General features: G+C 41.4%; 2 protein-coding genes across 2 annotated transcripts; both read right to left on the bottom strand.

Moving 5' to 3' along the window:
• Positions 1-3,729: 3,729 nt before the first annotated feature.
• Positions 3,730-5,367, bottom strand: LOC123258381. Its single transcript, XM_044718250.1, has one exon. It carries the CDS (start codon positions 5,365-5,367, stop codon positions 3,730-3,732), a length of 1,638 nt encoding a protein of 545 aa, XP_044574185.1.
• A 571-nt stretch (positions 5,368-5,938) lies between these two features.
• On the bottom strand, positions 5,939-8,125 carry LOC123258380. Its single transcript, XM_044718249.1, has one exon. It carries the CDS (start codon positions 8,123-8,125, stop codon positions 5,939-5,941), a length of 2,187 nt encoding a protein of 728 aa, XP_044574184.1.
• Between the last annotated feature and the right edge of the window lie 11,751 nt (positions 8,126-19,876).

Raw genomic sequence — 19,876 nt, 5'->3', positions numbered from 1 at the left:
GGATATAGTCGACCGATCACGGCCGTTCCGACTTATATACTGCCTGCAAAGGAAAGAAGGGTGTGTGCAAAGTTTTAACTCGATAGCTTTAAAACTGAGAGACTAGTTTGCGTAGAAACAGACAGACGGACAGACGGACCGACGGTCAGACGGACAGACGGACATGCTCATATCGACTCAGGAGGTGATCCTGATCAAGAATATATATACTTTATAGGGTCGGAGATGTCTCCTTCACTGCGTTGCACACTTTTGACCAAAATTATAATACACTCTGCAAGGGTATAAAAAGGATAACCAGGTCCCTCCGACCCCTTTTGTTACCAATTTGTAGAGTTCACTTTGCGGAACATCATCCTTTTTGTGTTGTTAAAAAAATTACCCTAAATTAATTTATTCAAAATTATGATATATTTTCGCATTTATTATACCCTCAATTATCCCTAAATAAAATTAAATTTAAGTTGATTTAATAACTATTAGTAAAATTTAGCCTTAATGTAATCTATAATTTTTTAAAATAACAGATAATTGTAATTGTTAATAATAAATTCAAAATAAAATATTGAAATATTCGGAAGCCGAATTTTTCCCAGGTCCAGCCCTTGCGGTGGCCAGAGATATGAGCGACTGCATATTTGTGCACAAGCACATTACTAAAACCGAATTTTACACGCTTTGGATACTTATTTAGCAGCTGAAAACAACTTTAGCGACAACAACCACTCTTTAAATCCACTCGGAGTATGTCTCATACTAATACTTTATATACTTCATAGTGTCGGAGATGTCTCCTTCACTACGGTGCACACTTTTGACGAATATTATTATCCCCAGTGAAAGGATTTAAAAATATAGCTTTTATAAATATTGAATAATGTTATAACAGATACGGTATTATGCTATATAAAGAGGGGGGTTGAGTTGGAGGGCCGCATTTGGAGAGAACGATAGCCCAAAGAAAGCTTAAAGTCAAGTGTGAGAATTAAGCGATTACGTGAAAAAGTAGCCGTGCCTATCTGGAGAAATCAGGAGGAGATTCTAGCCCAAGGAAGGTGACGTTCTGTCCGTCCGACCGAAAACAGGTGAGCCAGAATAGCGAGACCCAAGTAGGGAAGTCATCAGGGAGAAGCAAAGTGAACCAGAGCCCAGGGTAAAAAGACCAGGGTAAAAAGACCAGCTTCACGAAAGACCGAAAGAAAAAAAAGGTTCCTGTAAAAATTTAAATAATGCAACTACGAAAATTACGTGCACTCGGTTCCACTTTATAAATTCGATTATATTCAACAAATCACTTAAGCCTAGATTATCGATTGCGGCGAAGCGGGGCGAATTCACGGGAGAGCGCAAGTGAGCTTTTCTTGCGCTCCCGCTCCGCCCTATGCTAACTTATACTAGACTCCAATACTATTCAAAACTTAATCTTCTACATTAATTCTACAATGTCCATTTACTATATTAAAAACACATTGCAGCACTTGTTCACAATATTTAAATACAAACATCTTAGCAGCTCCTCAAGTGCCCGGTAATATAACCACAGATGAGTCCAATGCCAGTACAATGCTGAGTCGACATGCGTGACCACTCTGCAACCATGTGAACATAATACCTGGTCTCTGCCACGGCGAATCTGCGTCGTCACTTCGTATACAAGTTAACTAGTTCTGATCTGAAAAGTTAACTAGTGCGATCTGATGGCGGGGAAACTGGGAATGCTCTCAGCTTGGGCGCATAATAACGGGCTTAAGTTATTTAATCCGTCCAAGACAGAGTTCGTTCTGTTTACTAGGAAGTATAATATACCAAATCTTAAGCTTCCGAAGCTACTAGGGGAAACTCTAACTCTTAGTAGTAGTGAAAAGTACCTAGGCATCACGTTGGATAAGAAACTGGACTGGATGCTCAATACCGTAGGCAAATAAAGCGGCATTTGCTCTCTCTAAAATGGAGGATGTGCCCTTAAATAGTCAGATTATAGCGTACTACGCCTAGCGACGCCCTAGACTTCATCCTAGACCTAATACTAGTAAAACCGATGGGGTTTAAGTTAGCCACAGTGGCGGCAATACGACTGCGAGAAGCGAATTTATGGAGCATGACTGCACCACATCATGCCTGAGGGCGGTACGGACTTTTGTATTCATATCGACCGTACTGTATTTCCGTCAAACCGTAAACTAAAAAATCGCCATTCTCTCTAGAGAGGAATGGAAAGCACAAACCCCGGGTCCAGTGGGCTCTCCTATTAAAACAAATGGATCAAAGATTAATGGGCGGCAGGTGGGAGTTTCTATTGTTAGCGTCTGTGTCTCAGCGAGTCCTTTAGACTACCCAATCAATGAAGTGTCTTTCAGGCTGAAGTAAAAGCTATCAGTAAAAAAAACACCTAACTTCCCAGCACTAACTGGCAACCAGGATTCTTAATGTATTTTCTCGGACAGTCAGGCGGCACTTAAGGCACTTGACGGCTTCTCAATCAACTCTATCACAGTCAATAACTGTCGCAGTATCTTAATGAGGGGTGCATCATAACATCCGCCTCATATGGGTACCCCGAGGGAATATGACCCGCAGACGAATTAGCAAGGGCAGAGACTACCAACCCTCTCCTTCCTTGCTAGCTCAAATGCAGGTAAAGGAGGCGCGCCGCTCAACCTCTGGTCGGCCAGAAATCCTGCAGGGCGTATGCATGCCGGTGTTTGGCGAAGAGTGGCGAACACAACCATAAGGGCAAGACTCAGTGAACCAGGAGCGGAGACGAGGCCAAAACAAAGCGACGGCGGCAACAACAACAGTAGCAGAAGAAGATCAGAGTAGGACCCGCAGCCTGAGCACGTGAGTTTAAACAAAGAAAGCCATTTGATGATTAACTTTATTTATTGAAATATAAGAGCGTGTCCTAAGTCGTTGATTTCGCCATCTGTCTAACAAAGCAAAGCATAAACTCACAGCGCGGACCATTCCATCCTTCCCTGGATACGTTTCGATGACTCTTCCGAGAGGCCATGCTGCTGGCGGGGTGTGAGAATCCTTAAGGAGCACGATGTCATCTTTGGCCATGTTGACCGATTTGTTCATCCACTTTGGCCGATGATGGAGTGATGTAAGATATTCCATGTGCCATTGTTTCCAGAAGCCTTGCAGCATAGCTTGAGTCTGTTGCCAATAATCCAGACGGTTGATTGGTACATTTGATAGATCGCCTTCTGGTACTGTCGTGTAGGGACGACCAATGAGGAAGTGTGCTGGCGACAGATAGTTGACCTCAGTGTCCGAAGTTGAGAATAGTGGACGTGAGTTGACCACAGCTTCTATTTGGGCGAGAAGTGTGTGCATTTTCTCAAAGGTGAGGACATTCTTGCCAATGACTCTATGAAGATGCAGTTTGACAGAGCGCACAGCTGATTCCCATTTGCCACCCCAGTGTGGTGCATGGGGGGGAATGAAATTCCAGTTGATTCCTTTGTCTGCCAGGGCCTTCAGTACAGTGTTGTTGTGTTCGTCTGACTTCAGAAGAGTTTGCATTTCGTTTAATACCCTTTTTGCCCCGACGAAGTTTCTCCCGTTGTCGCTATACATTTGCGAGCATTTTCCGCGGCGAGAGATGAATCGTCTGAGTGCCGCCAAGAATCTGTCGGTTGTAAGATCTGTAGCCAATTCCAAATGCAAGGCAGAAGTGGCTAGGCATACAAATAGGCAGATGTAACCCTTTTCCTTGCGTGGATTTCATCCCTTGTGGACCTTGAGGGTGATTGGCTTGGCGTAGTCGCAGCCAGTGTTTGCAAACGGAAATGCCTGCCGAACCCGGACAGACGGCAGATCTGACATGAATTGGTGAGATGTGTGTTGCCGTTGTCTAAAGCATTTTAGACAGTCATGCGTGATCTTTCGAATGAGGTTGCGTGCGCCAAACACCCAGTAGCGTTGGCGTGCGATCACGAATAACGCCGATACTCCAGGATGTAAGTGAATCCGGTGCTCATGTTCCAGAATGAGCTTCGTTATGCGATGAGATTTGGGCATAATTATTGGATGCTGCACATCCGCTGGCAGTTCTGAGTTACCTAAACGGCCACCCACCCGCAGGAGTCCATGTTTGTCGATTTGCGGTGAGAGGGTGCGCAATTTTGATTTGTTTCCCAAATCTTGCTGGTTCAGGAGTCGCTTGTAGTCAGCTTGGAATTCGTCTTGGGCATGGCGCAGGTACAGGATCCGTGCGTCATGGATCTCCTCAAATGTCAGCGTAGCGGTGTTGGATTTTCTGCGATTGCGTCGGATGAACTTGAGAACATAGGCGAGAATACGAAGTAGCTTTGGCCACGAGGAGACACGGTCGATCAGTTGGCCCAATAGTGAGGTTTCAGTGTTGTATGTTCTCATTGTCGTGAAAGCGGAACCTTTTACTTCAGCCTGGACTTGTTCATCTGAAATGAAACTAGAATGAGGAGTGCTAGGTGTTTTTACCCATTCAGCTTCGGTTGAGTATAGCCAGTGTGGGCCCTTCCACCATAAGTTGTGGTTTACTAAGTCAGCAGCTAGCATGCCCCTTGAAGCGCAGTCAGCAGGGTTGTCATCTGATTTGACATGTTGCCAGTGATCTCGTGGAATGATGCTGAGGATTTCGGCAGTGCGGTTTGCGACGAAAGTCTTTAGTTTGGCATGTATGTGCGAGAGCCAAGCCAAAACAATGGTAGAGTCGCACCAGGCGTAAACAGTGACGTTGTAGTTTTTCAGTGCAGCTTTGACTGAGTTGATGAGTCGACTTAGTAGCAGTGCGCCGCACAATTCCAGGCGTGGAAGTGATTGTGTTTTGAGCGGTGCAACACGAGTCTTTGCAGCAATAAGAGTAACCTTTATGTTACCATCAGGGAGAGTGACTCTACTATAAACGGCAGCAGCGTAGGCTTTTATAGATGCGTCAGAGAAGGCGTGCAATTCAATTGTGTCAGTAGAGTTGCCAATGTAGCGTGGAACCTCAAGTTCATTGAGCGTGTTGATATCGTTCTTGCATTTGAGATACCAATCTTCCAGGCTAAGCGGTAGCGGGCTGTCCCAGTCTAAGTTGAGAACCCAAAGTTCTTGGAACAGGATTTTGAATTGAATAACCACTGGAGCCAGCAATCCAAGTGGGTCGAAAATGCGAGACACGTCTGATAAAACTTGCCGTTTTGTAATCTTTCCCTCGCTGGGCAAAGATACCTTGTATGCCAATGTGTCCGTGTGCGGTTGCCAATGAATTCCCAAAACCTTGTTCGTAGTTTCGAGTGGACTGTATGATGTGTTGTTTGTGATTGTTGTCTCAGGATCGACAACGCGGTTGCTGTTGGAAATCCATTTTCCAAGTTCGAGTTGAGCACATGACATTAGTTGAATTAGTTCTTGTTTGTATTGTAGAAGCTTTTCCTCGGTGTCAGCTCCTGTTAAAACGTCGTCAACGTAGAAATCTTCAAGAAGAATGCGCGCAGCAGTTGGATACAAATGTTGGTAGTCTCTGGCCAGTTGCTCAAGAACCCGTACAGCCAGAAATGGTGCACACGCAGTGCCATAGGTTACAGTGCAGAGTTGGTAATGTAGAAGTGGAGCTGAAGGATGTTCTCTCCAAACGATACGTTGTTAGTTGCGGTGATGCTTGTTGATCCAAATTTGCCTGAACATCTTAATAATGTCCGCAGAAAAAACGTATTTATGTAAGCGAAAGCGTACGCATACATCGAACAGGTTTCGTTGAATGCTCGGCCCAACGTTCAGGGTGTCGTTTAAAGATTGACCAGAAGGATCTTGGAATGAACCGTCAAAAACTACTCGTAGTTTCTTTCCAAGTACAGGGTGATGTGGCATGTAGAATACCCTTCCATCGTTGGTGAGAATTTCGTCAGGGTTCATTTGGCGCATGTGGCCTAGAGAAATATACTCTTGCATGAATTTTTTTTTATTTTTAGCATGGATATCGTGAGTGCAAATCTGCGTCTCTATGTAGACGGCGCTCCACAGACGCAAAGCGTTGGGTTGCTCCCTGCAGAGTGTCAGTGAATTGTGGATCTGCATCCTTGAATGGAAGCTCTACGGTGTATCTTCCCTTGGAGTCGCGTGAGTGCGTGGTTTGAAAATGCTCTTCAACCTTAACATTTTCAGGATCATGGTGAGTGGTGATTTGGGAGTCCTCGATTTCCCAAAACCTTTGTAGAGTAGCATGGATATCGACTGTAGACAAAAATGACGTGGTGATTGATGGATTTTGATACGCAATCGATGTGATAACCAATCCAAAGATTGTTGAAATAGCTATTATGTTGCCTTGCGCACCCAGCTTCCTGTTGCCGGTTAAAATAGCCCATACAGAATCGGTGCCTAGTAGGACGTCTATAGGCGATGCCGAGTTGAATTCAGTGTCTGCAAGCGGAATCCCATTGAAGATCTCAAGCGCAGATGCATCGATGTTTTCTCTTGCCAGCGTAGATGTGATTTTTCCTAGAATATGAGCTTTTACTTGTAGCGAGTGATCAGAAACTCGAGACTTGATCGTGAGTGTGCTGAATCCCCTCGTGGTATCGGCCTTGATTGAAGAAATGCCGGAAATGAGAATCCGGCGAGGAACCCGACTAAGACCCAGTGCCTTAATACAGCGTTCCGATACATATGATAACTCCGAGCCCGTGTCGAGTAGCACCCGGCAGTTTGTGTATGTGCCTTGAGAGTTGCGGATGTGTACCAATGCAGTTGGCAAAGTACATGTTCGTCCTACTTGCCCATGTGACAATAGGGTTGGCGTGAGTAGTGCCTGTGACATGTGACTCGCAGTCACCGATGTCGTGTCTGGATCCTTGTGATCGCTTGAAGACGTGGATGTGATTTGACCCTCGTTGGTCTGCATAGCATGCGTGTGTATGAGTGTGTGGTGTCTGCTGCCACACTGCTGACAGTTGTACTTTGAGCTACAGTTTGATGACCTGTGACCTGGTTTGAGACAGTTAAAGCAGAGAGATTTGTGCTTTACAAAAGAACGGCGTTGGTCGATAGACAAACTAATGAATTGAGGACACTTAGACAGTTGATGCCCATCCGCATTACAATTCACGCATTTTGTCAGCGCAGCAGTTACCATGGCTCTGCTTGTCTTCTTATTGTTACCACCCTGTCTCGGTACAGGATCGCTTTGACACAGCTCAAATTCTTCACATCGTGCGTCCAGGAACTTGAAGAACTCTTCGACTTTTGGTGAATTTGAAGCACGGCTTGCATCTACCCATTTGCGGCGTGACTCTGGATCGATTTTGTTTAGCAATAAATGGATAACCCAGCAGTCTCGGTCCATATGGCCAATTGAGTCCAATGCACGGATGACCTCATTTGCACCATCTGATATGCTACGCAATATGGATACCTCTCCATTGTTAGTCGATGGTAGCTCCATAAAGGTGTCCAACAGGTTGTGAATAATTTGCCGTGGTCGATCGTATCTCTCGTTGAGGCGCTCCCAAGCGTTGTCATATGCCGTCTCAGAAATCGGCAAATGGCGTACCAAACTTGCAGCCTCGTCCACGAGGAACGATTTTAGATAGTGGTACTTTTGTATCTTACCCAGATGTTGCTTGCTATGTACAGTGCTTATGTACAGTGCTTTGAAGGCTGGCCACTCCTTGTAAATGCCACCAAACGGTTTTATGTGTATTTTCGGTAATTCTGTCTCCCTTACTGGCGCCGCGGCGTCAGCCTGGGTTGGTGTTGAAGTTGCTCCTAGGCGTTCGAAAAACTCTTGTTGTTGCTGCACTAAGCGAGAAATAGCGTCGTTGTTAGCTATTGAATCTCCTTCTGCATGTCTTGTTGGTGTTGTCGGCTCCTGTGAGCGCTTGAGGGAAAACAGAAGCGCACGTGCTTTTATGTACTTCGCCTCATACTCGTCGTAGTCATCCGCAGGATAAACCCAGCCCTCGACGTCGTCAAGCACGCTCAGATCATCTCCGGCAAGTTCGAAATCATTCCAAACCTTGTCGAGCCTGACTAGCAGTACCTCCATGGCGTCAACGCCGATTGATGCGGAAGAGTTTTCTGCTGTGTGTAGCAGTTTGGTGAGGCTGGATTTGAGACGGCCCCTCACTCCCTTTAGCCGTTTGAGTTGTTCCATCGCAATGGTGCTTTACTTTACTAACAATAACGAATCTGGCTCTGAAGGACCAATTTCCTTATGATGATTAACTTTATTTATTGAAATATAAGAGCTGGCTCAATCGCTTGATTTCGCCATCTGTCTAACAAAGCAAAGCATAAACTCACACGCCGAACTTGCAATCGACGCTTCTAGTCCTTCTTCTTCTCTACATAAACTTATTGTGTGCCCAGTTTCCAAATCGAATTGTTAATTAATGCAGTTTTTAGTTTTACAGTGACCGTTCATCAACACCATTAGCCGAACCTGCGCCAGACACCAAAACCACATAACCTGCCGGGCAAGAGCTTGGGGGTGTGTGTCCATTGGCACCAACCCGAAACGGAGACCGGTGAACAACGGGAAAACAACCGTTTGATGGCGGAAGCAGAAGCGACCGAAGGAGCTGCGAGCTCACTATAGTAACCTTTCAATTTGTAATCAACCAAGACATAGAATAAAGAAGGAATAATTGAAAAATATGCTATCGGTGTTATTTCTGGGAACGATCCCATAACCTCACCTCAGTGAGTTAACCGCGGCAATTGTTGCGATTAGAAAATAGCAAAACCTACCAAGAAACCCACACCCACAACACAAAATTTGTTTGTTACAAAATGGAAGTGAGCCCTCCACCCAAAATTACATAATTACAAATGCAAAAAAAAATCTACAACAATAAAAGTTTTGAGTAAAATAGAATACAAAACCGAAGAAGAATTTGATTGACGCATCAATTAGAGCCTTTTTTAATAGGTCCTATTTACGCATTTGTATTTATTATATAAGTTTCATATTCTCGTATTGACAATTAATTATATATTGCGGCGAAGTGGGGCGAATTCGCACAAGAGCAAACTGTAATTTTCTTGAGCTCCCGCTCTGCCCTATGCTAACTTATACTAGACTTTAACGACAACTCTTCTATTAAATTCAACAAGTCTCCATATCTATTTACATAAATACATCTAATCAATCTATTTACAAAATCTATATTAAATCTCCCTACACCGGCCCCGTTGAAAGCCTCCATCTGGCTTTAACGAACTAGCTGTCTCGCCAGAATGCTCTTTAAAAAATGCTTCAGAGCTAGTCCTCAAGACGGCGATTCTGACCCTTCCATTCACGACGGCGTGAGTTTCGACGGCCCTTCCAGTGATGCACTGTTAGGGCGGCTAGTGATACTCTGCGACCAGGACCAGCTCGCCCTTCACAATGACGTGCTGCCACTTCGACCGCACCTGTAGGCCAAAGACGTACTCCAGGGACCATGGCTGCCAGAACGTTTGCTTGATTGACGGGAAAAGCCTTGTCAACAGTTGCCGTCTGTCAACAGGGGCCCGGGAGTCAACGCCTCACCGTCACTTGGGTCCTGACTGTGTGTTCGTGGCAGACAGATACCTTAACACCTGCCTCCCATAGTTCGCCCATGGCGGCGGTATGTCCGTAATTACGCATCCTCTTCTTGATACGTATTGTCGCAGTTCGTCCGCCTCTTCCTCGATTCGCTGCCGCAACGGTCTGCGGACATCCTCAGCTCCCAACGAACCTTTAAAATGAAAATAAAAAGAATCCCTTGACAAATCGGAAACAACTTCTAAATAATGCAAAACTACTTTTACTCCTTACTTCTGTGGCGACAGAAATCAACGCCACATATGGAGAATGGGCAGAGAGCACGGACTCGATCTAAAAGAAATCTCCCATAATTTGAGTCATCAGATAAGGCTTGCATTTAAAGCAGTGGTGGGCAAAACGCACACATTTATAACATTTGATTGTGTGCGTAAGCAGCGAAAAACAAAGAGAGCAACCCATTCACTGAGCGAAAAACTTTGTGTACTAATTCGTTCATCGGTAATTTTGTAAATATTGCACAAAATAAGGTACTTTTTGTATTTTTCAGACTTGTATAATGAATTTACACAATTATAATAATAAAATATGAAAATATAATACAAAAATAAAAGAAAAAATACGAACTATAATAAAATTAATAAAGATAATAAAAAAAAATAATAATAGGAATATAAAAGAAAATATAAAACGAATAATAAAAAATTAAAATAAAAAAAAAAAAAATAATAAAAATTATTTTATTATTTCATCAATATTAATTTTTCTTCCCAAATTTCAAGAAACATTTTTCTCAGTGATTTTTTTGTCGCAATGGTCGTGCTCCAGTGAGGTCCGATCATCGAATAAATTCATTTTCATTGGTAGAACAGAATATTTTTGGCGCTCAAATGAAATGAAATGAGAGAAAAATGCCAACTTTGGCCCTCTCACGAAAGCTAATGAGAGTGCTTCGGAGAGGAGCGAGCTCGCTCATACTGTGCGTGTGCCGGCAGCGCTGCAGCAGAATTTTTGGCCCTATGCTCGCGAGTTATGGGAAATGAGAGTTTGCCCACCACTGATTTAAAGCATGCATGACCATACTATCTGACTGCAGACTTCTTGCACATTTACTATCCAAACACGCTGTCGCAAGAAACTCACAAGTGCTCGTGGACAGTCTGTTCGACGTGGACATGAAAATTCGACTCCTGCAAGTATTGAACGTAACTCTGAGAATATTGAGAGTGCTTCGTCAACAATACTGGAAGCTTGGCAAGGCAAAAGCTCTGGTGACAAAGCAAACCGGGGACTCGTTGGCCGGGGACTCGTACTTATCTTTTGGCTCCGTTAAAAACGATGTTTTTCGGCTCCAAGTCTTGACAGAATATCTATCGGGTTCTGTTTAATTGGTTGGACTGACCACTCTTAAGTCTCAGCAACTCTATTTGATACAAACGTTGACAACGACGATGTATGAGATCGAATCCAATCGGTACTTTAATAAGACGCGGCACATAACTCAAGGGTGAGCATCTTTGTCTTGAGCGGCGCTACTTTCGACTTTGCAGTCAACAATGAGACTTCACTACCTTCTGCAGATTTGCAACGAATGTAGAAACAGGTTCCAGAGGCTCTCATCTATGCGTCAGAAAAATAATGACTTTAAATTGGTGCCATCGGTTTACTCATCACAAATCTCGGTACTGAGAAATCTTCTAACTGCGAGAAGGTAAGCTGTATTTTGTTCCACGTTGTTTCAAAGTGCAGTGGAATCGACGCATCCCAATCTAGCCTATAGAGCCATATTGAGCCGTCTCTGCGACAGGATCTTTCCTTTAATAAGTATAAGGCTCAATAAGCCAAGGGGGTCAAATAGCTTTGATGTCACCGAAAGAATATTCCGCTTAGTCGCCCTTCGATCCATGACTGAAGTATTAATTTCAAATCAAACTTCATTATCTTTGGAAACCCAAGCGATTCCTAATGATTTAGTCATCTCTGAGCCCGAAAGTGTTAATGGCTTAACGGTGCTCTCGGATGTAGTAACTTCAGGCGAATTTTAAAACCAAGCGCTTTTAATATGAGTTTCAAGCCGGGTTCAGGCTTAATTATCTTTAGGTCCTTAACGCAGCTAGAACCCATTAACATATCATTCGCAAAAGTCAGAACCATATTTTTTCCCTTGCTTTTGACTTTGTTTTTGATTTTTGTTTTTCCTGTCCATGCTCTTTGATTAGTGTGAACAACAATTCGTTATTTGTATTCTCTCTTTTTATTATTTATTTATATTATTTATTTATATTATTTATTTATCTTTAAGTTAACTTAAAAAGCTATAAATAAAACTGAAAAAAAACTAAACAAATGAAATGAAAAAGTTATGCAAATAAAATTACAAAAAACAAAATTGTAAAAACACAAATTGGTTATTAAAATAATATTGTTCATTAAATTTTAACAATGTTTTAAAGGTAGTACTTCAATCAAATTACACAGGCCGACAATTTCCAACTTTTTTTTCCTCCACGCATAATTTTACCTGCTCCATAACATTTAGGCCCCCCTGAACCAAAGTTCAGAACAAACATAGGTTCTATCACCCACAGTTTCCGCGGTACACCTAAGGAAGAAATTGATCAAATTTTACCATATATTGAATTATGTAGGCCGTGTAATGGCGATGACCATCATTGTTATTAGTAAATATGATTTTTGAAATATATGTGTACCAACTAAAATTAAAAAAAATGGTATCTAACAGTTACCATATCTTTGGAATACTCATCCAAAGTTGAAATCTCAGATTTTCTACATTAATTTTTGGTCTTTTATGATTTTTCCCCAAACATTTTTCTATGGAAGTTTTTTGTTTTCTTATTGAAATCAGTAGATTATACCATGTTTTAATTTTGGATTTAAGGAAAAACTCGAAATAATTTTATTGAATTTAATATAGGTGGTTAAACAATATTTTCGTCAATTAAATTGGAGTTTTTAATCTCATATTTTCAAAAAGTCATGGCTATCTACAATTTCTGTAAAGCTTTACTAAACAAGCTGAACCTGCAATAGATACGTTTTGAACATAGAACAGTTTTTCGCCACAAGCACATTAGTAACAAAGGATTTCTTACGCTTTGGAGACTCATTTAGTAGCTGAACCTTACTATACTGTGAATCAATCGCACAGAGCTGGTCATTAAATATGGGAAAACCGAGGATTCTTGGCTTAACTGAAGCCCAGGGTAAACGGACAGGCGGGATCCTGCATAGCGAGGGAACTCAACCCCAATAGAGAAACCAATCGGGGACACCCCCGACGAACTATTTCTAAGTTCAAAACGTATCTATTCCAGGTTCAGCTTTACAGAAATTGTAGATAACCATGACTTTTTGAAAATATGAGATTAAAAACTCCAATTTAATTGACCTTAATATTGTTTAACCACCTATAATTAATTCAATAAAATTATTTCGTGTTTTTCCTTAAATCCAAAATTAAAACATGTTATGATCTGATTTTAATAAGAAAATAAAAATTTTCCATGGGAAAATGTTTGGAAAAAAATCATAGAACACCAAAAATTAATGTAGAAAATCTGAGATTTCATCTTTGGATGAGTATTCCAAAGATATGGTAACTGCTAGATACCATTTATTCATTTTCGTCGGTACACATACATTTCAAAAATGATATGTACATACTAGAAACAATGATGGTCATCGCCATTTCACGGCCTACATAATTCAATATAAGGTAAAATTTGATCAATTTCTTCTCTTAGGTGTACCGCGGAAACTGTGGGTGATAGAACCTATTTTTGTTCTGGACTTTGGTTGAGGGGAGCTTAAAGGTTATGGAGCAGGTGACACAGGCTGTTGGCCTGTGTTATTATAGTCAGCCACTTGTAAAATTTAAATAATTTATACCTTGAATTTGTCATAATTAATTTTTTTTCTAAGACCCACTCAAAAATAATTTTAAAGTTTTATGCGAGACGAAATTCTTCTAAGTTCAGTTTTTTTTTATGCAAAATCATTGTTGAAACAATAAATTTTCCTCATTTGGGTGAACTCAAGCAGCATTGTGCAGTCTAAATAATCTATGCAGACTCTACGAATATCAAGGTGGAACGCCAATGGTGTCTCACGGCATAAACTAGAATTGTCACGATTCTTGATCGATATCCATATTGACGTCATGTTACTGGTGGAAACGCATCTTACAAGCAAATACAACTTTCAAATCAAAGGCTATACAATCTACCGCACAGATCATTCAGAGGGGAAAGCTCACGGCGGAACTGGAGTTCTAATCAGAGAACGTTTAAAACACCATTTTCACAAAAGGTTTGAATCAAACTTCTTGCAGGCCACATCGATACAAATTCAGTCAAGAAACGGAAGCCTTTCAATCGCTGCCGTTTGCTGCTCTCCTCTTTTCTCAATCTCGGAAGGACAATTTATGGACTTCTACAATTCACTTGGGGATCGTTTTATAGCCGCAGGAGACTACAACGCCAAACACACGCACTGGGGATCACGCCTAGTGATTCCCAGAGGAAGGCAATTTTACAATGCAATTATAAATGTAAGAAATAAACTGGACTATGTGTCTCCAGGAAGTCCCACATACTGGCCAACCGACCTACGCAAGCTCCCAGACCTTATTGAATTTGCGGTGACAAAAAACATACCTTGCAATCTAATAAGTGCCAAAGCAGTCCCGGACTTATCATCAGACCACTCGCCTGTGCTTTTAAGGCTTCTTCAAAGCCCAGAAATAACGGAACACCCCCTCAGCCTGATGTCGCCAAAAACAAACTGGCTTAAATACAAAAAGTACGTGCATGCCCACATAGAACTCGCCCCGGGAAGTTTAACATGGAATTGGACATCGATTACACTACGACCGCCCTGGAAGAAGTACTCGTTGTGGCAGCCAAAATCTCTACTCCTCAAGGGAAGGAAGTAGACCGAAACAAATACCACAAATCTAATCAACAAATTGAACAGCTCGTGCGAGAAAAGAGGCGCACGCGTCGTGATTGGGAAAACAGCAGATCACCAGCTTCAAAGCAACGCCTTAAGGAAGCAACACGATCACTCGACCAGGCTCTTCACCAACAAGAAGAAAATGCACAGCTGAGGGACATCCAGAATCTTTCACCAACAAGCACAAAGTATCCTCTGTGGAGGGCCCACCCAAATCTCAGCGCCCCAATCGAAACGACCACCCCGATAAGAAACTCTTCCGGATGCTGGGCTCGCAGCGACGAAGACCGAGCTGAAACATTCGCTACACATCTCGAAAGTGTCTTCCAGCCAAACCCTGCCTCAAATTCATTCCTTCTGCCAGTGGCTACCCCTCAGTCAACGGCACCTTAATTTCGCCCGAACGAAATGGAAAAAGTCATAAGAGGGCTAAAACCAAAAAAGGCTCCCGGTGGTGATTTACTGACGCCAAAGATGCTGATCGAACTTCCAAAATGCGCTATAGAGGACGTCTGCAAACTATTTAATGGTATCATTAATCTTGGCTATTTCCCAAGAAAGTGGAAGAAATCCATCATTATAATGATACCGAAGCCTGGAAAAGACCACACAACACCGTCATCGTACAGACCAATAAGCCTTCGATCTTGTTTGTCTAAATTGTTTGAAAAATGCTTGCTAATTAGAATAACACCACATCTGGAAGCATGCCAAATTATCCCACCCCACCAATTTGGCTTCCGCAGAAACCACGGAACCATCGAGCAAGTGAACCTTGGTATGTTCGCAACGAAAACATCCATCGGGATCTGGGCATCCTCGCAGTGAAAGACAAAATTCAGAAGCAAAAAGAGTCCTACAAAGAGAAACTATCTTCGCACCCAAATCCCCTCGCTCTGGGATTGACTCGGGTTTCTAGCAGATCCCGCCTGCGACGCAATGACCTTCCAACCCAGCATTCGATTTTTAGGGCCGTCTAACTCTGTATCAGTCAGCATGACTGTTAGATAAGTTAAAAATATAAGATTTGATACATCTCCCGTTAGTCTCTCAAAGAGAAGATTCGAGAAATAAAAACAAAGGAAAAAAAATGAGTTTTATTCTGACATGTAGGTTCCAAGGATGGGCACTTATTTATGAATTTGGAGCAAAATGGGTTTAATGTTTAAGTCTACTGTCGTCGATAAAGGCGTGTGAATGGCTTATGTCCATGTTTATGTCTGGATGCCAATGATATTGGAATTGGAAAGAGTTTGTATCTAGCCTATTTTAATTTGTCCTACAGTAGGCTTTGGAATGTTGTTTATATATGATTTGATAGGTAGCAGGGTATACTAGTTTTATGGAGGTTTCGTTATCTAGGGTATTTGCAGATACATCGAGTGTATTTGCAGATACACTACTTGCATACTATACATACATACACATGTACATACATACATATTTTTCCTTTAACACCTATTTACCCTTGTTTTGATGAAAAATGCGTGAGCGTTTTTTCTGGATCTTTGGAATGACACGTATAGGTAGTATGCTTTTAAACTAAGCACTAAACAAGCCAAACTATAAAATGTAACTTGTGTTGTTAAAAAATTATGAAGGTTAAATTAATTTATATTTAAGAGGCTCTATCCTGATGACGCACTTTTTGCATATAACTATTGTATCACTTTAGTTTTTCAACGGAAATATATACAAACTCTATATTTCTATCTTTTTTTAGAATTAACCAAATTATATTGAAGTTATATAGCTCTAGTTAAGTAGTTAACATAATATCTTACATTGAATGCTTGACCTCAGGGGGCGCTTGCCGTGTAGGGGTTAACTAGTACTGTCCGGACTGGAGACAATAGCCACCAATAACACAGCTATAGGCCGAATGCTCGTGCAGATAAACACTGCACATTTTCAAGGCCAATATGAGTTTCGTTCTTTATCTTTTTCTTTATGGTGTTTTTTAACACGTTCAATATTGCAAAGATATCCGTCCCCAAAGATAGATGGCATAGATAGCAGCATAGCGTTAAAATTCACTTGGCCACGCAGAGCTGGACCACCAAATAGTTAGAATAGCAAGAAGAACATAGACGTGGATCCGTTCTTTTTTTTAAATGTTACAACCTGTGAGGGTGATTTTCACGAGCAGGATTTAAGACAAAACAAATCGCAGTTCCGTCCTATTGTCCAAATTGCAGTGATCTCCAAAAATGCATGCTTGCCACCCCTTTCTTTCCCATGCAATTATTTAAACCCGTTAAAGCTCCCTAGAATATGCATATTCAAGTAGGTTTGGTTTAGGCATCAAAGATAAGTCCAGCTTCACTTTTGAACCATACTTGGACTCTCGCGGATGGTTAATTAAGACCAAAGATTTGTACTTTACTGTTTGATTATCACCTCAATCAACATATTTAAATCACAAGTGAATTTATTGTGAATCCAGTTAGAATAAACCATATGCGAGTTTCAAGTGCAATTAAGAGTTGCCGTTTAAATTCTTTAAGTTGGCTCGGCCAAATCAGGTGTATTTCACAGATACAGATATCGTACAGCATAGATCTTACAGCATAGATCGTACAGCATATACCGTACAGCATATACTGTACAGCATATACCGTACAGCATATACCGTACAGCATATACCACACAGCATAGATCGTATAGCATAGATCGTACAGCATAGATCGTACAGCATTTACCGCACAGCATTTACCGCACAGCATTTACCACACAGCATAGATCGTATAGCATATACCGTACAGCATATACCGTACAGCATATACCGTACAGCATATACCGTACAGCATATACCGTACAGCAAATACCGTACAGCATAGATGGTGGCCTGGTATTTGGCCGAGCTTATATAAACATATACATAAGAAAGAAAAAAAGACGCCGATAGGAGAAAATAACGCTGCAGAGGATCGTTTTGGAGGAAATGTAACAAAGTTTCATATAAAACTCACCCCCCTGCACGTCCCTGATATTACATAAGTAACACAAGGTTTCCCTGAGGCTTGCAATCAACCCTCCCTTTACTCTCGCCTAAACTCTCGCCTAAACGCTCTTGAGGATTGAAGTTCTGCTCTCTACCATGCTGCGGCCATATATCCCCAAGATAAGAATCTCTAACAAAAAATCTATAACTTGTAACGCACACAGTTTGGTTCGCAAATTTAGGTCTGCCACTGTAGAAAAAGTAAAATTGTATAGAATTTTGAATCATTATTGTTAATTTCTTTTACTTATAAGTTTTCCAAATGTTGCCTTCGTGAATTAATCATGTACAACATCTTTTATTATTTACATTTATATATAACTTATTATGTAGTAAGTCTTTGATTTAGAATATATAAATAGCTGCATCGGAAGTCGACAGGCCTGCTGACCTCGAGGGACGAGCTGTAAGCACGACATAGCCGCAAGACTTTAAAGAATATGTTTTAGAATGAAATATAAACCAGATATATGTATCAAGATATATAAGACACATCATTTAAGTAAAGTAGATTATATTTCTTAATTTGTAAATTCAAATCAACGTAAATTGCTTAATAGATTGCTGTAAGGCTTTTACTATGATCTAATAATATTGATTAGGAATAATTAGGAATTAGGAAAAATGAACCAAACGCTGAAATGCCTATGTTAAATATATTGAAGTAATGAAGATATAATGAATCGCGTCTAAATATTTTAGTGGGGTTTCCAGAGACAAGCTAACGTAACAGGGTAGGGCGGGTAAAGAGGAGATCTATTACACTTGAGTTCTCCAAGCTGGTGCCCTCTTTCTCTATTCCCATGGGGAATACTATGGGGAACCGAAGCAAAAATAACAGACCTTCACACATGCACTGATGTCAATTGAATTACTAGATATTTTTTGGGCTCTGGCTAATCTACGACACTACCTGTTCGCGGTTAGTGATCAGATCATTTTTACAGACTACCAGTCACTAACATACCCAGCATCGTACTCTAGTCCGCATACCAAAATTAAAAGATGGCAAAGACGCATTGAGGAAACAGGTGTCAAAGTCTTATCACAAATAACATTGGCCTAACATGGTCTTGTGTCGCTTGAAGAGAGATTGAGACAGAGATGCGTCTCCGTTACGAAGCAGCCGAGAAATGGTTTTCTACATGCCAGAAACAATTTTCTGCACTTATTTATTGGGTACCCCTACTTCCCAAGCGATACACGCGGATACTTTTTCATGTTACACCCATAATTAGGATAATATCAGAGTCATTGACTAACGATAAGACATACTTAATAGCCTCAAGCTGGTGAAAATAAACAAACTTATCTTATGTGTTTTTTTCCAAAAATCACACTGTGGATGACTTCATAACTATCAAATCGAACTCAGTAGACGTGACTGTCGTCGCATGCAGACGTGTTTTTTATTGTGCTCCGGGAAAAAATATTCAATAAAATCATAAAAGTGTAGTGACTGGTCTAAGAAATCTACAATAACGCGAAAAGACGCTTTTTGCGATGAAATCGCTAATGTTTATATTGATTAATTAATTAATTAATTAATATAAAACACAACTCTTAAAACTCAAACTAAATCAATCTCGACTGCAATGAGCTTAAACGACGTTCGCACACAACGTCAATGTGAGCAAGACGAGAGACGGCTCTCAGTACAAAGAAACAACGCGTACTTCTCTTTTAAAGCAACCGAAAACCATGCAAGCTCTGATCAAGCGCGGTCAATTACCCCCAACTTGACCGAATTCTTAAACGTAGAGAGCGAGAGAGCGCATTCCTGCTCCCCCTCGATACCATCGATGTCTTTGCAGCCAAAGAGTGCAGTAACTAGCACCTCAATTTCTTTGACAACGTCAACAGTAACAACAACAACAACCGCAACTGTATCAACAGCGCGTTTATCGACGTCATCAGCTAGCAGCGCAAATAGTAATACGTCCGCGCTGCCCGAAAACCAAAACAAAAACAACGACTATATTAAGCCGGCTGTGCAGACTGGCATGGATCGCTACATCCAAATCAAAAGGAAGCTGAGCCCCCTCAATTCCAAACGCAAAATAACCCGTGGCAATGCTAGCCTAGCAGCAAAAGAAACGCCCATTAACTCAAACCGATTTAAAATCTTGGCAGACGCCGATGAGGTGGAGGCGGGCGAATCCACTGAAGTTGAGAAAAGGAAGCCAAAACCTCCGCCTATCTATATACGCGAAAAAAGTTCCAATGTTCTTGTCAACAAAATTATTGCGCTTATTGGTAAGGATAACTTCCACATAATACCCCTTGTAAAGGGCAACATTCAAGAAACAAAAGTTCAAATGAAGTCTGAAGATAACTACAGAGTATTATCAAAATATCTAACCGAGAATAAAAAGAACTTTTACACATATCAG

This window comes from Drosophila ananassae, unplaced genomic scaffold (genome assembly GCF_017639315.1).
Source record: "Drosophila ananassae strain 14024-0371.13 unplaced genomic scaffold, ASM1763931v2 tig00000251, whole genome shotgun sequence".
In the NCBI taxonomy this organism is placed as follows: Eukaryota; Metazoa; Arthropoda; class Insecta; order Diptera; family Drosophilidae; genus Drosophila; species Drosophila ananassae.
This window is presented reverse-complemented; position numbering and strand designations above follow the sequence as displayed.